Here is a 21,074-nt window from a genome sequence, read left to right on the forward strand (position 1 = left end):
TCTGTCAAAGTTTAGGAGAAAAGTTATTTCTGACAAATTTGCAAGAAAAAATTCTTAATTAAGATTCATTCTTAACAGGTAACAACCCTAAACTGGGTGTTGTTATGTGTCAAATTCATCACTTAACCTCAAAATGCAATAGTTTGCATCCAGTAGCGATCCTCATAGATCTCATTAATTCAATATGATGACCTAGTGCTACATCTGAAGTCCTCCAGGTTCCAAGTCGTCCTTATTTGACAACATTTAAAATGTCATTCTACATTTATTTTACAGTAAAAAAAAAAACAACAACAAAAAAATACAGCGTCAAACCAGATATCATTATTTGCACATCTCAAAATTGAGTTGGAAAAAATAAATATGTAGTAAGAAAAGCGTTTTCCGACAATAGTTGTGGTCTGACTAAAAAGACGGTGGCTATATCAGAGCCCAATCTCTTCTTGTCTGTAATGTCACTTAGATTTCAAGTCACAGTTGCGTGGGTGGGAGGGTGCATCGTGTTGAATCCAGGGCTCTAAGATAACAGCCTTCCCCATTCTTATTAGGTTCTTTAAACTGGTCAGTGCTTCACTGACGCTGGCTTGTCCATTGATTTTGTGTCCGAGCACAACCTTGTCTCTTTTCAAGTTTCAACTGCTGGACTAAGAGTGTTGATATAACCACATCCCAGAGGTTCAGTTTATCCACTTGTACCAGTCTTTTATTGTGACTCTGGACGGTCAACAACTGGAACCCAAACGTGATGTGAGGTTGCAATTAATTATCTTTTCAGGCATTTTTTTTTTCTTTTTTTTTTTAAATCTAAGCAGCCTAGTGTCTTTTCCTATTGCGCACATTTTTGGCTCCTTTTTGGATGGTGTTGGGCTGGAGAGTTCCACATGGCAGTGTTGGAGATCTGGGACTCTGCAGTCTACAGTGTGCTCTGCGCTCACTTCAGTTCAGTTCAGGGAGACATTGCCAAACCATTCAAAACAAATACATCAAGCAATAATGTTTTCCAATGACTGACAGATGTAACAAATGACATTCGATAAAAGGAATAGTTTGGCAGTGCTTATTCACGAGAAAACATTCAAGTCCCTGCAGGATGTTTCAGTGTCGTTGGTCAGTAACACTCTGCCGCAAATGCGACAAGATTTGCTCAGCAGGTATTTTGTAATATGGCGTAAACAAAATGGTAATATCATCAAGAGTCACCTTATCAGAAGGCTGAACAGTCACTTCATACAAAGCAAAAGACCCGTTACAAAAATTAACATCTAACCATTTAATGCACAGTTGTAGTAACCAAATGCACAATATATGAAAACAAAACAGTCATTAAAGTCGGTTAGACAGGTGACACGGACAATTAAAAGCTGCTCTAAAACACTGTAATGCAGAAAAAAAAACAAAAAAAACACATGACGTCATTTTAGTTGTGGTTTTTAAATTTCTCGTACATGGTTCATTACATACCTCCATAGGCTAGAATGTCCAGTAGTCTATGGCACAGCACTTGCAGATCGTCCAAAATATGTAAAGCATCACTGAGTAAGATTCACAATGTTGCCGTTTTTCTTTATTCTCATGACTAAAAAGGCTAGGTATGTAATGAAATGGGACAGAGTCGGGAGAAGAAGAAGGAAGGGCTTAGAAGTGTTCACTTTCATGTGTTTTGTCTGAATAAAAACCCATTTTCGTTCAGGACACACACACCTCAGGCTGTGCAGTGCTGAGCTTACTACTACTACTACTACTACTACCAGCTGCAGCCACGTCGGCTGCTGGTGCTGACCCACCGTCGGACCTCTCTGGGCCTGAGGCCTGACCGGCCATGGTCCTTCTGAAGAGACGCATGCTCATCTGTAGCAGCTCGTTGTCAACCACTGGCGGAACGGGGTACTGCTTGGTGAGGCCCTGAGGAAGGAGAAGTAGATTTAAACCTCTCTCTTTCACATTTCACACATCTAAATGATTCAGCTTCCTGACGGTGATTAGAAGACATCTACCTTGTCATTTTTTAGCAGCTGCCGGCGTATGGCGAAGTCTCTGCGGGCACACAGGGCCTTGCAGCAGGGCCCAAGGTTGCTCAGTAACCCTGCCCTCTCCACCCGCCTGTTGAGGGCTGCCATATTTAGAGCCCCCAGATCATGCTCAAACAGCTTTTCAGCATCTGGCAGGAGAGAGTAAATCAGTATTTAAGGATGCATCACACAAAACAGGCTCAAATACTCTAATACTATACTCTACTACGCATTGATGTTAGGTCACGAAGGAAAAAAATAATCAGTGACTGAATTTCAAATGATTGTGACAAGTCCAGGTTTCGGGCAGCCTTTCAAAGCACTTTCAAGGTACCTAAACCAAACATTTCAAGCCTCTCAAGGCCTTAATCATCATTTACATTTAGTCATTACAATAATCATCACTTCCACTTTATAACTAAAATTGCAACTGGGAGAAGAAAAGTTTACCTAATTCCTTTACACCAGTCAATCGATGTGTGTTGTCACTTATTTTATCAGCTGTTAATATTGACTTGTATGTTATGATCATGGTTATTTTGACACCAAGTAAAAAAACAAATATGTTTACATGAATGATTGTGCTGAGGACACCTCATGATGGAAAACAAACATTTTGCAAGTATCTCAGAATTTAAGCATATTGCTCACCCTGAAAACACAATGGTTATAATATAGCACATTTTCAAGACTTTGCACAAACCCTGAATTAAAAGTTTTAGGGTTGCATGATGTGTAAAATTCACCTTTGGGGTCATCCAGTTCAGACTTGCACACCTCTCTGACCTGCTCCAGGAGCTCAGGCCCAGCAAGTCGCTTGGAGATGCCTGCCCTAAGAAGCACGGCCCCCGGGGTGAACCGGAGCAACGCTGCCCCTGCTGCCCGCGGCTCCTGCTTCTGCTTGGGCATCAGACTGGACCAGTCCACATCAATCACATCCAGAGGTCCTGTCGGCACATAGGTTAGGGGATTAACTTAAAAAGGAAACACCTGATTCTTTACAGTCTTTTTGATTGTTGGTTTGTTTTCTTTTTTTACATTTAACATTTAAACATTTTCTGACATGATTAAGAAGTTTTGGAATGAAACAATCAATCCTTCAATATAACATCATTAAATTACAAAAAAATAATACAGCAATTAACTTGAAAATCATTTTTATGCAAGATTGTCAATAAAGATGCATTTCCTCTTACCTGTGATTTTCTCATCATCTTGCTGATCCTCCTTTTTCTGGCTGTCAGCCAGAATTTCATCAAGCTCATCATCACTGATTGGTTCATACTCCTCTCCAACAGATGCAACAGACTGCCCATCGTCTTCTTTCCCATCGTCGTCTCCTGAGAACACAAAGTTTCGTTAATTTCAACATTGGAGATTTTGAAAGGACAAATGAAATACACCTGAAAACTGCATTCATCAACTGCCATCGTCCTACCGTCGATGCTGTCCGCCTTTTCCAGCTCCCGCGGCTCTCCCATCAGATGGTGACTGTTGCTTGGTTTCTCCAGCTCTGCAGGGCTGAAGGCTTCTCTTGGCAGCAGAGGCTCATAGTCGCCCCTGTCCTGTCTCATCATATCCCCTCGCAGGTCTCCTCGGATGTCACCTCTCAGTTCCCCTCGTCCTGGAGCTCTGGGGTCGCCGTGGGGCGGCAGGTCCATCATCATCATCCTCTCCCTCTCTCGGTCGCCGCCTCTGTCGCCTCTGCCGTCTCTCTCCCGCTCCCTCTCTCGCTCCCTTTCCCGCTCTCGTTCATGCTGCTGGATGAGTCCTTCGGGGAGTAAGCGTTCTCTGTCCCTGATATCCCGCTCCCTCAAGAGAGGCTCACGTCCAGGACGCATCAGTAGAGGTTCCCGTCCCCTGCTAGGCCAGTCCCTAGGTTCGGGCTCCCAGTCCCTCTGCTGTTGTAGGGGCTGTTGGAGGAGGAGTGGCTGCTGCTGCTGTTGCTGCTGCTGAGGCCTGAGCTCCTTCCGGTCTCGCTCCCGCTCAAAAGGCTCCCTATCTCGCTCCCTTTCTCGGCTGTCGTAAGAGCCGGCACGGGACCTGGCCTGCCTCTCAGAGTCAGGAGAGCTGCGTCTCGAGCTGTGGCTGCGGGAATCCTGACGGTCTGTAAGACAATAGAAACAGATATCAGTCAGGCTTGGCTCACTTTACAACATATTAATTGTTTCGTGATGATAGAGGTTCATGTTAAGCAATGTAGTGTCAAGATGTGTGTTTATCTACCTGAGGAAGTGCTGCGGCTGGGCTCTCCTCTCCTCAGCTGGTCAATTCGAGACTTCCTCTCGGCCCCTGGAGGGTCATTCACGACCGCCCGTTCTCTCTCCCGCTCCCTCTCTCGCTCTCTTTCCCTCTCACGCTCCCTCTCTCGCTCACGTTCCCGGTCACGAGAGTTGGTGCCTTGCAGCCGGCCTCGGCGGGATCGCGGGACTTGGGGATCTTCTCTGTGGGCGGACTCGTTGGAGGGTGATCGCAGGCGTCTGGATGATGCGCGGCTCTGGTTGCTGCCCATGCTGCTACTGCGCACCTGCTCTGGTGGAGGCTTGCGGAGCAGGGGCTGGGACATGAGAGGCTGTGGAGTGAGAGTCTGCAGTAGCATCGGAGGATCCTGGGGGATTAGGGGGGCAATGGCAGGGGGGTTGCACCGGTCCCTGTCCCTGCCGCCCCTGGGAACACCTCTCCTTAGGGGCTCAGCAGGAGCCCTCTCAGCAGGAGCCAGGGGAGCTTGCGTTTCAATTGGTCGGTCTGTGACCTCCTCATCTGACCAGTCACTGAAGTTGTCCATTTTGGACAGTGGAGACGGCTCTGTGTTGCCTCCAGTTCCACGGTTATCAGGCCTCATGGAAGGTGGAGGTGTCCGGGGGCCTCTCTTCCTCTTACTATGTGGCTGATGAGCTGCTGAGTCCTCGTCAGACACATCAGATTCTCCTCCTCGAGACCGTTTCCTCTTTCGCTCAAGTGCCTTCTTCTTGGCTCCTTTCCTGGGGGAGTATAAGGGTGGAGGTCCATCTGTAGAACTGCCAGTTGGCGGTTCGGGGTTGAAACGATCTCCCGCAACAGCCAAGCTGTTGGCAGCGCCAATCTCCTCATCTTTGCGACCCTTCTTTAAGCCTTTCCTCTGCGATTTTGTCTTCTTTTTGCCCTCCTCATGGGACTGGGAGCCAACGATCTCTCTGTCTTCGCTGACAGCGACAGGAACCGGAGGTGGTGTGGACTCTCGCTGGTCTCTGCCTCTGCCACGGGAGTCAGTGGGGGTGTCTGCAAGATGCTCTCCACGCCTTTCGCCGCCTCGGCTGCGTTCTCCGCGTGGCTCCAGGTCGTCAAGGCGGCTGCGTACTTCCCGCTTGTCCCCGCCTCCTCTGCGCTCCTCGTCCTTCCAGTGACCGGGCTTTTCATCAGATGAAAGAGTCCGTGGTGGAGAACGTAGCAAGGGCTCCTGGGGGCGCACCACCTGGCTCAGCAGACGATGTTTGTCACTACCTGCACACATACACAAAACAGTCACATAACCAAAGTTTGAAAGCGTTAAGGCAAGCGGTCAAATGATAGCAGACGGCCTCTCAGTGCCAGTCCTGGACTAACAGACGAGGCTCTTGATAGGAGGCATTTGCAATCCTTAATGTCACAGCAAAATATTATGTAAAACAGCCCTTCAATATGAATAAATAAAGGCAAAGATAATCTGGCACGAATGTTAGCCCGCTTCCCTTATTGGAATGCATGCAACCAAAAGACAAGAAATTGAGGTGAATTAATACCAAAGAGAAATAAAACTTAAAATTATTGATCATTGCAGTGCAGTATAGGAGAGATGCATTCCCATTTAAATAGGGGTGTGTCCTTTCAGAAAGAATTTCCCTACTGTCAGATGGAGGCGGACACACTGGGCTGGGGAGGAGGGGCTGTGGGTGGAGCTTGGCCTGCCCTCGGCCAATCGGGCGCTCACTTTTGTCCTCTCCACTGTTGTAGCCATCGCTGTCTGCTGGACTGAGGTCTCGTGTCGCTCGCTTGGGTGACGGTCGGGGGCTCGGGCTGCTCTCCACCCTGGTCCTCTTTCGGCTAAAAAGAGAGGGGAGGAGAATTATAGCAACAAATTTCGAAATATTACTGTTGGTATTATTACAAACAAAAATGCATACATTTAGCATTTATCTCATTATCGGAATCTGTGTTGTTTTAAAGCTGAATGCTGTAAAATAAAAACGATTAACATTGATGACATTACATCAGATCTGTCAATCTTCACATTCTGTTGATAATTTTAATTTTTGAATGTTTTCAACTAACAATCTTACATATTGCACCTTTAAGTACAGCCCTCCAGTAAATGCTCTTAGTCATATTCCATCACTGCTCATGGATAGGCAGCCATTTGAAAAACTATAGCTGGCAATAAAATAAAATAATGTTCAGAGTGGTGTTCCACAGGGCTCACATCAAGGACATTGTATACTGTACAATTTTAATAGCATTTTTTAATTAATCTTTGCTTTTTTCCTTGTGGATTACTGAATAACATTACTCCTTCAGTCCTCTACAAATATATGCAGATGACGCAGATACTGATGGCGTATTGCACTGAAATTTCACAGATTATCATATCCATCATCATCATTATCATTATTATTAATACCCATGTAAAATTCAACAAACCAACCTGCATTACTGAATTTTACTGAAACAAGGAAGTGACAGCTTAAAGGAATATTAAGAGGTAGGTCAAATAAAATACATGCCTCAGTTTGCGGTCGTCCCGGTTGTCTCGAACAGACCGGTCGTCCCTGGTGTCCTCTCTCCTCTCCCGCCTCTCCTCTCGTCCTCTCTCTCGCTCCTCCCACTCTCGCTGCCTCTCGCGTTCCCGCTGCTCCCTCTCCCTCTCTCTCTCCCTTTCCCGCTCCTTCCTCTCCCTCTCCCGTTCCCTCTCTCTCTCCCTCTCCCGCTCCTCCCTCTCCCTCTCCCTCTCCTCGCGCTCCCTTTCCCTCTCTCGCTCTCTCTCCCTCTCCCGCTCTCTCTCCCTGGCCCGCTCCCTCTCGGCCTCTCTCTCCTTCTCTCGCTCCTTTTCCCTCTCCCTCTCTCGCTCCCTGTCCTTCTCCTTCTCCCTCTCTCTGTCCCTCTCCCTTTCCCTCTCTCGCTCCCGGTCGCGGGCCCTGTCGTCTCGTCTGTCCTCCGTTCTGTCGTTCCTACGATCGTCCCTCCTGTCATCCCTCTCAGACTCCTCGGATCTTCCCTGGTGTCTGTTGGGAGAGGCTGCTCTTTGATCTGGAAAAACAAAAAATTAAAACAAAATAATAAGTAACTATAATGCAATTGCTACTTCTATTTGATCGGCCGTGAATTCTTTTAATATGTGCATTCATGTCTCATTTCAGTTTTCAAAAATGAAGCCATCCCTTTGGCCCACCTCTCTCTCGGTTGTCTCTGCGATCCCGCTCTCCATGCCCTCCTCTCCTGTCGTAGGAGGAGTCTCTGGTCGGCTCTCCTCTCCTTTCAACCTCGTAGCGGTCCCGGTCTAAACCCCTCTCTGAGCTTCTCTCGGTGGCGCTGCGGTCTGTGCTCCTCTCTGCACTCCGCTCACGCACCCCACTGCTTCGTGACTCCCAGTTGTCATGGCTGCTTTCCAGTTGGGAGCTCCGAGAGTTTCTGTTTGAGCCTGGTAGAGGAACAAATGAGAGAAAGGATGATGTGACATACACTATAAAAAAAAAAGAAGTTCAGTGGTGATATATTAGCTGTAGGGCAAGTTTAAGTGTAATGTCAGTTCTTGCCTTTATCAGACGTTTCATTGGCACGCCCTCTCCCTCGTCCATTCCTCTCAGCTCTGTCCGTCCTGTTCTCCGTTCTTCCTTCGGCTCTCCCTCCATCTTCCCTTCCATGACCTCTTCCATAACTCCTATCCTCCTGAGCCGGTTCCTCCTTCCTGTGGGTGTCAGTCCTCTCCCTTTCCCTCTCCTTCTCCCGCTCCCTTTCCCTCTCCTTTTCCCGGTCCCTCTCTCGTTCCCGTTCACGGTCACGAATCTCCAGCGACTCTCGACTGGAGCGGGTCTCTGTCCTGCTGTCTCTGGAGTCCTTCACGTCCCTGGTGTCTCTGTGGTCACGAGAGTCTCTGGTCGTTTCCCTTCCTCGTTCACGAGCATCCCGTCTCTCGCGGGCCTCTCTGGTCTCCCTGTCATCGCGGGCGTCCCGTGAAGAGACCTGCTCAGAGTCATAGTCGCGGTCATCGCGGATGCTGTCCTTCTCTCGCTTGCTGCGGCTTTCTGTTAAAAAAAGAGAAACAAAGCTTAAAAACGGATCCAACGAATTACATAAAATTTGATACTGGTCTCAGAATTCTCTCTTGCCTGCTTCTAGAGGGCAGGAAAAAAGTAGTCAGTTACTACATTTCCAACCACTACTCAGACATAAATTGTTAAAAGCTTTACATATTTAATTTCCTGTAAATTGTTTAAGTGAATAGGTTAAACAATTTACAATAGGAATAGATTTTTCAGTGTGATAACACTTCCTCGAAACAGACACACTAAACAAATAACCCAAATATAAAAGGCGGCAAAAACATCTGAGAGAAAAAACACAAACAAATGCAAGTTACCATCTCTCCGCTCATGTCTACGCTCCTGGGCAGGCGGACTCCTCTCTCTTTCACCACGGCTCCTCTCGCGGCCCCTCGAGTGTCTCCGGCTAGGGCTCGACCGGTCAGACCTGCGGTGGGGCGAGGAGGCTTCGTGGGAGGCAGGAGGTGATCGGGAGCGCCGGGAGCTCGGAGGGGAGGGGGCGGAGGCCTGGGCTGCCGTGCTCCGGTGGTAGGCTGGAGAGGAGGAGCGACGCCGACGAGGAGACGGAGAGTGTCGCTGGGCAGAGGAACCCGAGTGGGATGAAGGGGAGTGGTGCCGGGGAGGCGTGGGGGTGCGCTGGCGGCGTGGTGGAGAGGGAGACCTGCAGTGGCAATGAATGGTTATTATCCTGTATTCTCTGATTAAACTCTACTCTTATGAGGAGGCATCATCTGCTAACCTGCGAGGAGGGGAGGCCGGTGCAGGGGCCTTGTGGGACAAAGCTTTAGGCGAGGTGGATTTCTTCCTAGCTGAGGGAGAAGTGCCCCGAGAAGGCGATGACACGCTGCCAGAACGCTCCTCTGATGTAATTGACCGCTTGGCCTTGTGTGAACTGTCTGATCGGTCCCTGTCAACAACACATGTTCAGAAGGATGAGTGCCAAAGATATATAATAAAAACTGATACGAGTTTCCTTGTGTGAATGACCACAAACAACACCGGTGAGACTGTCATCATAATGGCGACAACTCAGTGAAAGAATATTAACATGCAACAACATTGTGCAATAGTTATTATCTTTTTTTTTTTTTTTTTTTAAATTCTAGTCAGTAAAATGTCATCCTGTGATCGGTCCACACTGTACCTGCGTTTTTCCTTCTTCTCTTTGTGTTTCTCTGTATCGCGTCCCCGATCTTTCCCCTCCTTCTGCTTCTCCTCAGACTTCTCCTTGTTCTTGTGCTTGCCTTTGTGTTTCTTCCCCATCACAGGAAGGTCCAGAGGGACTGGCGGAGGAGGACTGGGGGTTCGAGGCCCCTTCTTCTTACTGTGGCCCCCTTTAGAAGACCTGGTTAGAACAGGGAAAGAAAATATGTAATACATATAATAATAATAATAATAATAATAATAATAATAATAATAATAATAATAATAATGTAATATTAAGGTTTTGTGTTTCCGAAATATAGATGAAGCTGACTACATGATAACGTCACTTCAATTAATTTGTTTTAGGGACAGCGATCTTTTTTTGCACTAACTTCATAGGCATTTGTTAAAATGAATAAAAGAAAGCAAAGCATTCAAATCTAATTTATTTTCATTGTAAATTATCAAATATACTACAGCTCACTGTCTAGTAGTTTTTGAGATTAGAAAACAAGACCAGTCCCAGACTCCTACCTGGCCGTTTCTGAAACTGGGGAGGATACGGACGCCTTCTTCTCTTTCTTCCCAGAGCCCAGGCCTTTGGTTCCACTTTTGTGTTTTGGGGATCCACTTGACTTCCTGGATGAAGGTGAATCTTTACTGCTTAACTGCTCTGGGGAGGCCTGAGGGACAGAAGAGGACAGATTAGATTGAAATTCAAGTCAGAGGCTCTCCAAAAAAAACCAACTGCTTGAGCAAACAAAGCAGTGGCACAAACACTAAGCTAGTGACTTGCCTTCGACATGGCAGTGGCTCTTGTTTTGATGGGGGCCTCATCTTTCTTGATAACAATTTCCTCCCGCTTTTCCAAGTTCTCTTGCTCCAGTTTCATCAGCTCGCGTTGAATCTTCTGGCGCTTCATCTCTAAGGATAACTCGTAGTCGTAATCACCGATATCTGAATCTTAAAGGCAAACAAACAAAAGTGTTTCAGTTCAATATTAATGCTCTTTGGTTAGTTTCCAATGGCATAAATTGGAGACCATTTGCAGCATGAATAAATCCTTTAAACTTGACCAAAAGGAGCTATTGAACCTTCACGATTAGTTTCCCACTCTGTGGGCTCTTCTTCACTGGCTGGGGTGCGCTCCTTTGTAATCTTTATATCCTCCTTTTCCCTGCGTCTGCCTCTGGAGGGGTCTCTCGGCTGTGGATAGACACACACACACACACACACACAGACAGACGTTAGAATGATACCAACATCGAGCTTCTGCTTGTTCAATCCAGGCAAGTTACGGTTCCAGGTTTGAGACAAAATAATTCTGATTATCTGCCAAAATCAGCTTCAGATTCAGGGTCAGCTGTGTCACCAGTCTTTAGTTTAAAAAAAACAGCCATCATTTATCACTACCACTTTAAACACATAGAGACTAAAGGAGCAGATAACTCACTCTAGCTGTGGGGGATGTGGGCTCGTCTAGGTCTCGCTTCAGATTTTCTGGATCAACATCCTGTCTTTTATTCTTCATCCTCTCCCGCAGATCACCTGTGGGTCTCTCGGCTGACCTGCTCCATTAAGACGCACAGGGACACACACGCAATGTGTCAATAAAGAAAAAAAAAATCAGCAATAGCGTTTCAGAACAATCACGTGTCCCAAAACTTGAATGTCATACCTTAAATATCACACACACACACACACACACACACACACACACACACACAGAGTGATTCCCATGCTAAATTAAAGCAAGCCATCTTACCGACTAAAGCTAAATCCTTTGCCCCGCGGTTGAGTTCCATGTGTGTAGCGACAAGTGTTGCCGTAACTGCAATTACCTGTCTTCAGCCAGTTTCTACAATGACTCTGAAAGACACAAGCATAGAAGTCCGATGAGATGAAGGACCGTCCAGTTAAGGGACAATGTCTGACTGATGAGTGCATTTGCTGCATATGGTTATGGTTTGGTGTAGGAGAGAGTTAACTGCATATGAACAAAACAAAAACAAAAACACAAACAGGGACATCCTTAGGCCCATATGAGTGTTTTAGGTTATACATACATCAGCAGCATTACTCCCAGTACTGGGGCCAAGTCTTTCAAATACACTGGGCCTGCGGGAGGGGGCGGCGGGGTTGCTGGTGCTGCTGGTCGTAGTGCTGCTGCTGCTGTCAGATATGGTTTTTGAATTCTCCACTGTTACCTTCCGCCTGATCTTGGACATTCTGCAGGACTGGACATATGACCGACAATGCTTCATCAAATATCTGTGAGTTAACATTTGCATTAATACAAACACACACACACACACACACACAAACACCAAGACTTGTGCAGAGATGTAAATTAAGTACTGATCAGAACCTCCTCTTCCTGTTGTTTCACTACACTGCATTCATTCATTCCATTCCAGTGGGTCTGATCATTATAATAAAGCAATTTATCTGAAAGTTTTTAACTTCTACACACGAGTTCCAGTATGTGTAGCTCTCCCCCGGGGGTAGCAACACATCCAACACACAGATGCACGCAAACGGCCTGTTGTTATCCGTGCAGCTGCTCAGCGCTTGCTTCCAGCGAGCAGTCTTGCATGCTAGCTTGAGGCTAGCTAAAGTTCCGAGACAACTTCGCGACTTTAAAGCCAATATTTAAGTCGTCTGCGTTCATGTTCGCGTGTTCACATGATTCCAATGTCAAGTCGGTCATTGGCTGACGTCAATTATTATTTTTTTTTTATTTTGCATGCCTCACGCAAGAAACAACAAGAGAAAGGAGGCTAATGCTAAAGTTAGTTAACCAAAGAGCTAATGACTTCATGTTGTATCTTAGCGCGGGGCCTTCAAGACATCTTCACCGGCGTGCCTGCTACATACTGTGGACACAAAGAGCCGCCTTACCCAAGATATAAATTCGGCGTCGCATCTACTTTAGTCCAGTGCGTGGATTCAGCACTTGTAGAAATAACAAGGCTTATTCTATAAAATCAAAGGCAGAAGCTGCCCGGAGTGCCTTCATATTGGCGGAGGGGTGCGCATCATAGACCGCGTTCTTCTTCGCTGGTTTATTACGGCGGGTTGTACTACGCTGCCATCTAGCGGACATCCGCTGCACGACTCCCCCCCCCCCCCCCCCCCCAGTGCTTCTCGTGCTGTGGCTATAAAAGCCCTTTATCCGTAGATGAGAAATTAATAGTCGTGATAACAGTGTTCAGTATTTATTTGGTTGTTTGAAATCGTCTTGGCTCGCCAGGCGTTATACTTAAAGTTTAAACCGGAAGTGTCATTATTCTATCGTGTCTGCCTTGATAAGGGCTGTTCATGCATAGTCTCAGCCCATGATGCTATCATTAGCTCAAAGTGCTAATAGGGGGGTTGCTCCTCACTTGGCTCCAGTATGCGTGTTTACAGTGACCAGGTTGCTAGTGTACATGGACTCGTTCTGTGACTGTGTAATTGCTATTTGCGACCACCAGAGGGCGACACATCCCACGATGTTGAGAACCCGGTTTTCCGGGATACTACAAAATAAAATCCACCCAATGGACCAAAGAACATAAGGTAAACAAACATAACAAGGCAACTTTTTTTTTTTTTTCATTTTTATAATGCAGATGTGTTTTATTGGATTGCAGTGTACATGCTTTGACAATGTGTGAATAAACAATTGTGTACCAATATGAGAACTGTGATGTATAATCACAGTTCTCATTAACTCAGTGTCTCCACCACAAATAACACCACTATAAACTTAATATTGATATTGTCAATATTAATAATTGTGGGATATTCTCACAGTGATCAAGTTCTAATTGGAACTACTTCCTCCTTAAGTAGAAGGAATATCAGCTGGACTTGCACCACTGTGGCCCTTTTTTCAGTGTACTAATCGCTCAAAGTACTTTACACACCAGCGACAATTAATCTGAAACTTCAGTCAGTTTAATTTTTTTTTTCTTTTCTTCTTCTTCTTCTTTTTTTTTTTCTACAATTTCTTTCACAGTTTTTATTCCACAAAGCTTTCCATAATTAATACATTACACTTTTCCATGCCATTTCTATTCGGTATGCATACACTTAAAGGAATCTCCCATGATGCATTATTAAAGGAATGCTACGAAAACATCTCCTTAAAGCAAAAAAAAAAAATCAGATTATACTTAAGGCTGTGATTAAAGGCTAGCTGATCTGACCGCGGTACAACAAAGTCTTTGTTCGCAGGCTTTCACTTCAACTTTAAAGTCCGGCGCGACTGGTTATAGGGCTGGAGCTGGACTGGTTGGCGCCTGTGTTTTCTCTATAACCTTGAGGGCGATGGTCTTGGCGGCGGTCAGCGCTTCATTGCAGGCCTTGGGAATGTGAGATGGCGGCAGTAGGAAGCCATACCGCCCGTGATCCTGGAGCTCGAACGTGAAGGAGTATTTGATGCCCAGGTTGTACGCCCAGTCGTCAGAACCTCCAGGAGCCAAGTCTGAAAAGCAAACAGTGGGAGTGACATCAATATATTTTGACAGATTCAAGTAAAGGTCATTTTTCCTTCAAAACAAGTCTCACTTACATATCGTCTTTGCCCCGGAACCATATCGATAGTTGTTGCTATAATACCTTCGAATTTTCTGGGCAGCTTCTTGGGCCATCTCGAGCTTTAAACAGAGAACACCAGAGAGAACATTAAGAGTCTGTGTTTAATCTCAAGTTACAGGAATTGACGTGGAGTGCTTGGGTGTCTGACTGAGTCGTCCACTCAAGACCGCTCACCAGGTCTCTGTGGTTCTCCGCTTCCTCTAAGGTGCAGGAGTACGGGAAGAGCAGCATCTGAGAGTAGGAGTGGATGGTGAGGTAAAGCTGAACCGAGTCCTTGTTCTTGCGCAGGAAGTCGGCCACGGCCTGGGTCTCTGGCTCCGACTCGGAGAACTCGCCGCAGTAGATCTCGGTGCAGGGCTCATCGGACGCCCCCTCCGCTGGAAGAGACACACCTCTGGATCTTATAGATGCCGTGACAGTGTGCATTTTGAGATTGTCAACCATTATTCTGAGATTGTGAGTCATTATTGTCAATAAAGTTGTATTCTTTTTTTAGACACACAAGTTATTATTTAGAGACTCCTAGTGACCATTTTGAGATGAGTCATCATTTGAGATTCATTTGAGAAAAGGCTCTTATTATTCAGGAATTCTAAGACAATGTCATTATTTTGAGATTAAATTACATTATTTTCAGAAAGTTAGACTGTGTTTGAGATAGTCAGTCATTACTTTGACAAAAGTTAATATTTTGAGATTACAAATCATTCATTTGAGACTCAAAGGGATTATTTTAACATACCAAGACATTATTTCGAGATCAGTAGGATGATATTTTGAGAAAATTAACATTATATTATTATTATAAATCATTATTTGGATGAAGTTCAATATTTTAAAAAAAGTCATTCTTTTGAGAAAATTCACTGTTATTATTTTTTGAGATCAGTAAGTCTTTATTTTGAAAATGTTTGGCATTTTGAGCTTATTAGTCATTATTTTGAGGAGGTTTCATTTTTAATAGTATTGTAAGTAATTATTCTGAGACACTCCATCACATTGGAGGAAACGGGCGTCCTTGAATTGCACAGCAGTGTTGAGAGGAAGTCTTACTGCACCAGTTGGCATCAAAGTTTCTGTTGAGGTCAACTCCGATGCAGCCGCTTCTCTTGCTGACGGAGCGGTTCTTCCTCCACATCCTGTTCTGAGACAAAACAAAAGCACAACAGGGGGCAGGTCATGAGTCCCGGCTGAAATTCACTCCCTTTAGCGCGGCGTACCGGTTCTGTTTCGTCTGCTCTTACTGTCGTCCACGTGTAGTGGTATCCGTCAGGGTTCATAACAGGCAGGATGTAGACGTCCATGTTGTCCAGGATGTGAGTGATGTCTTGGTTTTGCCTGTAATATGACAGAGACTGTGGGAGGAAGGAGGTTGATTTGAGTGTTAGACAACAGCGAAACTGATACCCGACAGCAAACAAACACAGATAAAGACATTTTGTTTAAAGGAGATTAAATGGACTCACGTGGCGTACAAACCATAAGCAGAAAGCAGGAGAGACCCACTCTCTGGCGTGGATCCCACAGTCGATCCACATTGCTTTCTTGTTCGGTCTGTTATTCATAGACAACTAGAGGAGACAAGGGGCCGTCAGTTAAAGAATTCATGTCACGAGTCAGCTGAAACAAACAACTTGTGCGGCATCTTGATCATGGGTGGCACCTTCAGAACGTAGAGGGGCCGCTTCTCACTCGAGGAGCCGATGAGGATGACCTTGACCGTGGCCGGGTTGTCCTGCTGGATCCTGTTCATCCAGTGATAGATCTACAATGGAGACAGCGTGGCTAAATGTAGACTGCGATATGTGCAGTGGCAATGCAACCCAGTCCTGTAATAATTAGCCCTGTTTGTGGAGCTTAAAGTTGAAAATTGGCCCCTGAGAAGGCAAACTATCAATAAAAACCGAGTGTTAGACGGAGAGACATACATCCTCCAGACTGTGATATCTCTCGTAGAACGTTGAGCCGCTTCTTGGGTCGGTGGAGTCGTTCCTCGTCTGCATTTCAATCAGCTCGTTGGCGTTGGCCAGTAACACCCTGAAATGAACACGTGAGCGAAATCACAAAATGTAGATGAGGAATTGCACACCCGCCATGAAATGCGATATAAAGCTCTACATGTATGTTTTCTACAGCAGCGTGCGAGAAGCTTATTCCAAGGTGTTTTCATGTGGCAGCAAGATATTGTCACATTTGTTCAAACTTAGCACATTAAAACAAGAAACTTTTTTTAATAATAATATACTGTTTGTCTTGTTATAACTTCAAACATTTCAAATTTGAACAGAAGAGGCTTTTCCTGTTAAAACATTCAACTGTTTTTGTTGTCGTCACCTTATGATGTGGAAAAATTCACTTCATATCAAGGTAAATGACATATTTACATGAAATATAATGTGATCATAGCGTAAAAATATTTTTTTAACGTGAAAACATCTTTTTATAATGTGAACCGTTATGATTAAGAGTTTTCGCCTTCAAAAGTTCGCATCATATCAAGGTAAATAGCATATTTACATGACACAGCAGTAAATCAAGTAACATAGTTATACGTTTTCTTGTTTTAACCTGCAAATATACGTGAATTTGGCAGCAATGAGCTTCCGTAGTTTTGAGGCCGGCATCTTACTCATGAGTGATGGCGTGTCTCTGCAGCAGGTCTGTGACAGCCTCTGAGCTGTTGGCAGGTACAAACAGGTGGACCTCAGTCTCTTCTTTGATGAACTGAGGTGCGGCCGGCTGCCATAAGGCTGTCTGGGAGGAAACATGTCAAAAAGTGATTCGCAGGAGGAGAAAAACAAACAAAACAACAACAAAAAAAACAGAGCAGCTCAATCAGAATCTGATAAAAGCAGAATCTTCCACCTCATATTGCGTGGACACATTCTTCAAGATGTCCACTTGTTCCCTGGTCGTCGGCGTGATTGTTAGAACCTGGTCACTGGATAAAAAGAAAAAAGACATCAGCAAAAGGCTTTATATCCCATGACTGATGCAGACACCTCTGGACCAATAAGGCACAAATATGTTACACTGTTTCAGACAGTGACAGAGGTGAAAGTGAGTCATTTTTGGGGGGAGAGAGGTTGAGGTTTTGTTAAAATTATGTCAGTGTTGGGAATAAGCGCCCTGATTCTGGTACCACAACATTCATGGTAAGTGGATGTGTGTTTGCATAAGTGTTGTCATGAGTTTTTCCTTTGTGGACAACAGCAGATTAGAAATAACAACTCTTCATGAAAACTTCACAAGTCAGCTTACCGTGTTTCCGTGCAGTGTCCTGTCCTCGGGAGTTTGTCCAAATTCATCAAAACAAACAAAATCAAAAGTGTCTTCATGATGCCAGACTCGAGACTATTAAAGACTGAGGTCTGTTCAGAAAGTGGGGATAGGGAGACGTTATTGATTCTAACAGTGTTTATTTAGAGTTAAACATTACTTTTTTTTTGTTTTTTTTGAAAGACGAGGGCATAGATCAGCCATCAGAGCCGAGAGGGAACGGGCTCGTGGCCTATGTTGCTTCGGCTTGGAATTCAGCACCTTAAATCACAGCATTTGTTTAATTCACACAGGTCTGAATTAAAGGAAGCTTCCTAATGTGGCTGTTGATCAAAAACAAGCTGGTTGTAGTGACACCTCCTCGCCGCTAGGTGGCGCTCGCTAAATGTAACAGCAGCTGTAAAAAAAAAAAAAAAAAAAAAAAAACAGGGCAGGAAACTTGAAAGGCGATGTGTTGTCAAATTTCATTTGGCAAGATGTCGGGCCACGATCAGCTGGTCCACTGTTTGTGTGAAATAACCAGGTAAAACATGCTATATTTTATTATGTCATATAGTCAGCTTGTTTTGCTGCATTGACATCGACATGTTTGGTGCCGTCCGGGTTGTGGCTTTTACTGTACGTCAGTATGCTGGTAACATTATAAAGGAAAACTTAGCATATCTAGCAAACTTAGCTAACATTTAGCTAATTCATTGCTTGTAGATAAATACAAGGCTAATGTGTTCTAATTAGTTTAACCTTTTTATAAATAAGCTCTTTACTGTATCACTCAAATGTAGGCAATTCTTTATTTCTTCAACCTAGAAGCCAATAGTTTTTTATTATGTCTAAATTGATGTGTTATGTACATGTGTGATGTTAGTGAGGTAGTTTCTTTTAATCAGCAACAATGTTACAGTAATATTTCAGTAATACTTGGTTACAGCCGGGGTTTTGCTAGAACGTTTTCCTTCAGTCCTCCTTAAAAAATATTTGTCTTTATCAGAAGAGCATTTCCAAGTATATTCTTATAATTCTGACTCCAGAGCAGCCCTCCTCAAAGTCCCAGAAGCCAATCAAACACACATCTCACAAGTATTAATTTGTTCAATCCCAATTCAACTTTTGTTTTTTGATGATATAAAATGTGCTTGCTGTTGCCTGTTAACTCCCCGTGTTGGGCCTCTGTGCGTTCCAGGTTGCTGTGGAAGTTGCTGCTGCCCCTGGTGTTTCTGTGCGTGCTGCTGATCGCCGTCCTCGTCCTGCTGGTGCTGGCGGTGCGTCTCTGGCTGCAGAGCAGCAGGAACGCTCGGCGGGCGAGAGACGGCCGTCCCACCGTGGCCTTCTTCCACCCCTACTGCAATGCCGGTGGCGGTGGGGAAAGGGTGCTCTGGTGTGCCATCAGGGCTCTACAGAACAGGTAAAGCAGATGGATACATTTTGTTTTTTATAAGTTTACAGATTTACTGATTTACTGCAGCATGCTGTCACACTCTTTATTCAAACATGGGTCTTCAGTAAAGTTATTATAAAATCATTGGGTAATAATAATATCGCTACTTAATTCATAATAGCAGATTGAAACTGAATGGAGTTAACCCACATCTGCACAGGTACGTGGACATCAACCTTGTGGTGTACACGGGGGACCTGGGTGTGACGGGCCAGCAGATTCTGGAAGGGGCGCGGCGCCGTTTCAACATCGTGCTCCCCCGGCCGATTCAGTTTGTGTTCCTGAGGCACCGGCTGCTCGTGGAGCCCGGCCTGTTTCCTCACTTCACCCTGCTGGGACAGAGCGTGGGCTCCATCTTCCTGGGGTGGGAGGCGCTGACGGAGTTCGTCCCAGACCTGTACATCGACTCCATGGGCTACGCCTTCACTCTGCCCCTGTTTCGCTACTTGGGAGGCTGCAGCGTGGGGAGTTACGTTCACTATCCCACCATCAGCACTGACATGCTGTCTGTAGTGAGAGAAAGGAACCCCAGGTAACCGCTGCCTGTCTAATGAACTGCTAATATGGCTGTGTCAAGAAACATTTCTGTTAAGTAACACAAGCTGCTGATGTCCTAGGTTCAACAACCCCGACTACGTCTCCAACAGTCTGTTCCTGAGTGCTTTCAAGGTGGTTTACTACTGCCTGTTCGCCCTGCTCTACGGCATGGCCGGCTCCTGCAGTGACCTCATCATGGTCAACTCTTCCTGGACTCTCGATCACATCCTGTCACTGTGGCGCGCTCCCAACCGCACCAGCGTGGTCTACCCACCCTGCGACGTCAGTGGGTTCCTGGACGTGCCGCTGGAGGAGGACGGGGACAGGAAGTGCCACTCGATCGTCTCCATCGGGCAGTTCAGGCCGGAGAAGGACCACCGGCTGCAGATCAAAGCGTTCAAGAGGGTGTTGGACAGGAGGAGGGAGGGGCTTGGGGGCAGGGAGGCCCTGAAGTTGGTCCTGATTGGTGGGTGCAGGGACCAGCAGGACGAAGACAGGGTGCTCATGTTGCGGGGGCTGTGCCAGGAGCTGGGTATCGGCGACAGGGTTGAGTTTAAACTGAACATATCCTTCGAGGAACTGAAGCGAGAGATGGGGGAAGCCACCATCGGGCTGCATACCATGTGGAACGAACACTTTGGAATAGGTAATTAATCAGTGTGACAGAATGCTTCTACTGTCTAATTCCCTTTACTTCATCTGTTTGTGATTATAAAGCAGGTCCAGGTGCTATGTTAATGCTGTGAAAGTATCAAAGCGCTTAATCCACAGAGAAAAACTTTTGTGATGATATTCAAAGTGCAGTCTCATTTCTTTCCCTCTCTAGGCGTCGTGGAGTGCATGGCAGCAGGGAAGGTCATGCTTGCCCACAAGTCCGGCGGCCCCAAGTTGGACATCGTGGTGCCTTACGAGGGCGGCCAGACCGGCTTCCTGGCCGACGACGAGGAAAGTTACGCCGAGGCCATAGACAGGATCCTGGCGCTGCCGCCAGCCATGCGGCTGCAGATCAGGCGCAACGCGCGTCAGTCTGTGGCTCGCTTCTCAGATCAGGAGTTTGAAGCATGTTTCCTCACTGCTATGGAGCCTCTGATGGGAACACTTGAACGATGAGAGGGGGACTCATTAGTTGCCTGTGTGTATAGTTACGCTGGATAGTTACTTTGAGCACCTTTTCTTTGATGCACTTAGGGCTGCATTCACACTGTACGACTGGTGACAAAATGGGATTATATTGACACAGTTACTGCTCACATGCTCATACAGGGCGGACCAAATTGTCAACACATGCCGACACCAAGCATTAGTGCACACGAATTTGTTCTAAAAAGCAGAAAAAAACCCTCCCACATAAGAGAACCTTATACATCTCCATAATCCACTGTATCATGTTTTGAGCAAGTGCTCTTCCTCTTTTCAATTTCGTATTATTCTTATAAAAACCTGTGCACAGTTTATGTACATGGCCCCTATCAGAAATAATCTTTTTAAAAGGTGAGTGCTTATTAGGTACGATTAGGATCTAATTCTGTCTACGGAGTAACGAATGCAGCTGCAGAAAACTGTGTAGTTCTGTTACACAAGTATCTGTAAATACTAGATTATCCTGTGACATGCCACTTCAAGCTCTTGTCACATTTTTTTTTTTTTGTTACAGGACACATTCCTTTTGTCAGTAGTGTTGGTTTAATTAAAGAGATTATATTTAATGTGATGGTAATGGGACTCAATGTCATGTTCAAAATGTGAAGTATTTTTTTATATTGATGATGAATGTAATAAAGATATGATGAGTAAGGGGCTGTTGCATTGATA

General features: G+C 45.5%; 3 protein-coding genes across 3 annotated transcripts; 1 reads left to right on the forward strand and 2 right to left on the reverse strand.

The window, feature by feature from the left end:
- Positions 1–245: 245 nt before the first annotated feature.
- zc3h13 (zinc finger CCCH-type containing 13) lies at positions 246–12,487 on the reverse strand. The gene is made up of 20 exons (XM_037091396.1): positions 12,329–12,487; positions 11,494–11,664; positions 11,193–11,296; positions 10,881–10,995; positions 10,522–10,633; positions 10,224–10,390; positions 9,962–10,110; positions 9,426–9,626; positions 9,021–9,188; positions 8,599–8,942; positions 7,775–8,263; positions 7,411–7,659; positions 6,746–7,268; positions 5,956–6,068; positions 4,236–5,489; positions 3,448–4,116; positions 3,206–3,349; positions 2,756–2,956; positions 1,995–2,158; positions 246–1,902 (listed from the first exon to the last, which is right to left on the reverse strand). The coding sequence occupies exons 2-20, from the start codon at positions 11,653–11,655 to the stop codon at positions 1,687–1,689; spliced, it is 5,544 nt and encodes a 1,847-aa protein (XP_036947291.1). The 5' UTR covers positions 11,656–11,664; positions 12,329–12,487; the 3' UTR covers positions 246–1,686.
- Positions 12,488–13,031: 544 nt separating this feature from the next.
- Positions 13,032–17,570, reverse strand: cpb2 (carboxypeptidase B2 (plasma)). The gene is made up of 11 exons (XM_037090652.1): positions 17,273–17,570; positions 16,877–16,952; positions 16,641–16,765; positions 15,940–16,048; positions 15,675–15,776; positions 15,478–15,582; positions 15,256–15,366; positions 15,065–15,155; positions 14,186–14,388; positions 13,986–14,070; positions 13,032–13,898 (listed from the first exon to the last, which is right to left on the reverse strand). The coding sequence occupies exons 1-11, from the start codon at positions 17,347–17,349 to the stop codon at positions 13,684–13,686; spliced, it is 1,299 nt and encodes a 432-aa protein (XP_036946547.1). The 5' UTR covers positions 17,350–17,570; the 3' UTR covers positions 13,032–13,683.
- Positions 17,571–17,683: 113 nt separating this feature from the next.
- On the forward strand, positions 17,684–21,060 carry alg11 (ALG11 alpha-1,2-mannosyltransferase). The gene is made up of 5 exons (XM_037090651.1): positions 17,684–17,813; positions 18,471–18,692; positions 18,886–19,257; positions 19,343–19,908; positions 20,089–21,060. The coding sequence occupies exons 1-5, from the start codon at positions 17,740–17,742 to the stop codon at positions 20,370–20,372; spliced, it is 1,518 nt and encodes a 505-aa protein (XP_036946546.1). The 5' UTR covers positions 17,684–17,739; the 3' UTR covers positions 20,373–21,060.
- Positions 21,061–21,074: the final 14 nt, after the last annotated feature.

Source organism: Acanthopagrus latus, chromosome 24 (genome assembly GCF_904848185.1).
Source record: "Acanthopagrus latus isolate v.2019 chromosome 24, fAcaLat1.1, whole genome shotgun sequence".
Taxonomy (NCBI): Eukaryota; Metazoa; Chordata; class Actinopteri; order Spariformes; family Sparidae; genus Acanthopagrus; species Acanthopagrus latus.

Excerpts from the sequence above, each read along its gene's own strand:
- zc3h13 (XM_037091396.1), bottom strand. The coding sequence starts at position 11,655 with ATGTCCAAGATCAGGCGGAAGGTAACAGTGGAGAATTCAAAAACCATA. Across the intron at positions 7,269-7,410 it reads CAGAGACAACCGAGAGAGAG|ATCAAAGAGCAGCCTCTCCC; the intron begins GTGGGCCAAAGG and ends TTGTTTTTCCAG. Across the intron at positions 5,490-5,955 it reads CAACAGTGGAGAGGACAAAA|GTAGTGACAAACATCGTCTG; the intron begins GTGAGCGCCCGA and ends GTATGTGTGCAG.
- cpb2 (XM_037090652.1), bottom strand. The coding sequence starts at position 17,349 with ATGAAGACACTTTTGATTTTGTTTGTTTTGATGAATTTGGACAAACTC. Across the intron at positions 16,766-16,876 it reads ATGTGTCCACGCAATATGAG|ACAGCCTTATGGCAGCCGGC; the intron begins GTGGAAGATTCT and ends GTTTCCTCCCAG. Across the intron at positions 16,049-16,640 it reads AGACACGCCATCACTCATGA|GGTGTTACTGGCCAACGCCA; the intron begins GTAAGATGCCGG and ends TGTTCATTTCAG.
- alg11 (XM_037090651.1), top strand. The coding sequence starts at position 17,740 with ATGTGTTGTCAAATTTCATTTGGCAAGATGTCGGGCCACGATCAGCTG. Across the intron at positions 17,814-18,470 it reads TGTTTGTGTGAAATAACCAG|GTTGCTGTGGAAGTTGCTGC; the intron begins GTAAAACATGCT and ends TGTGCGTTCCAG. Across the intron at positions 19,909-20,088 it reads GAACGAACACTTTGGAATAG|GCGTCGTGGAGTGCATGGCA; the intron begins GTAATTAATCAG and ends TTCCCTCTCTAG.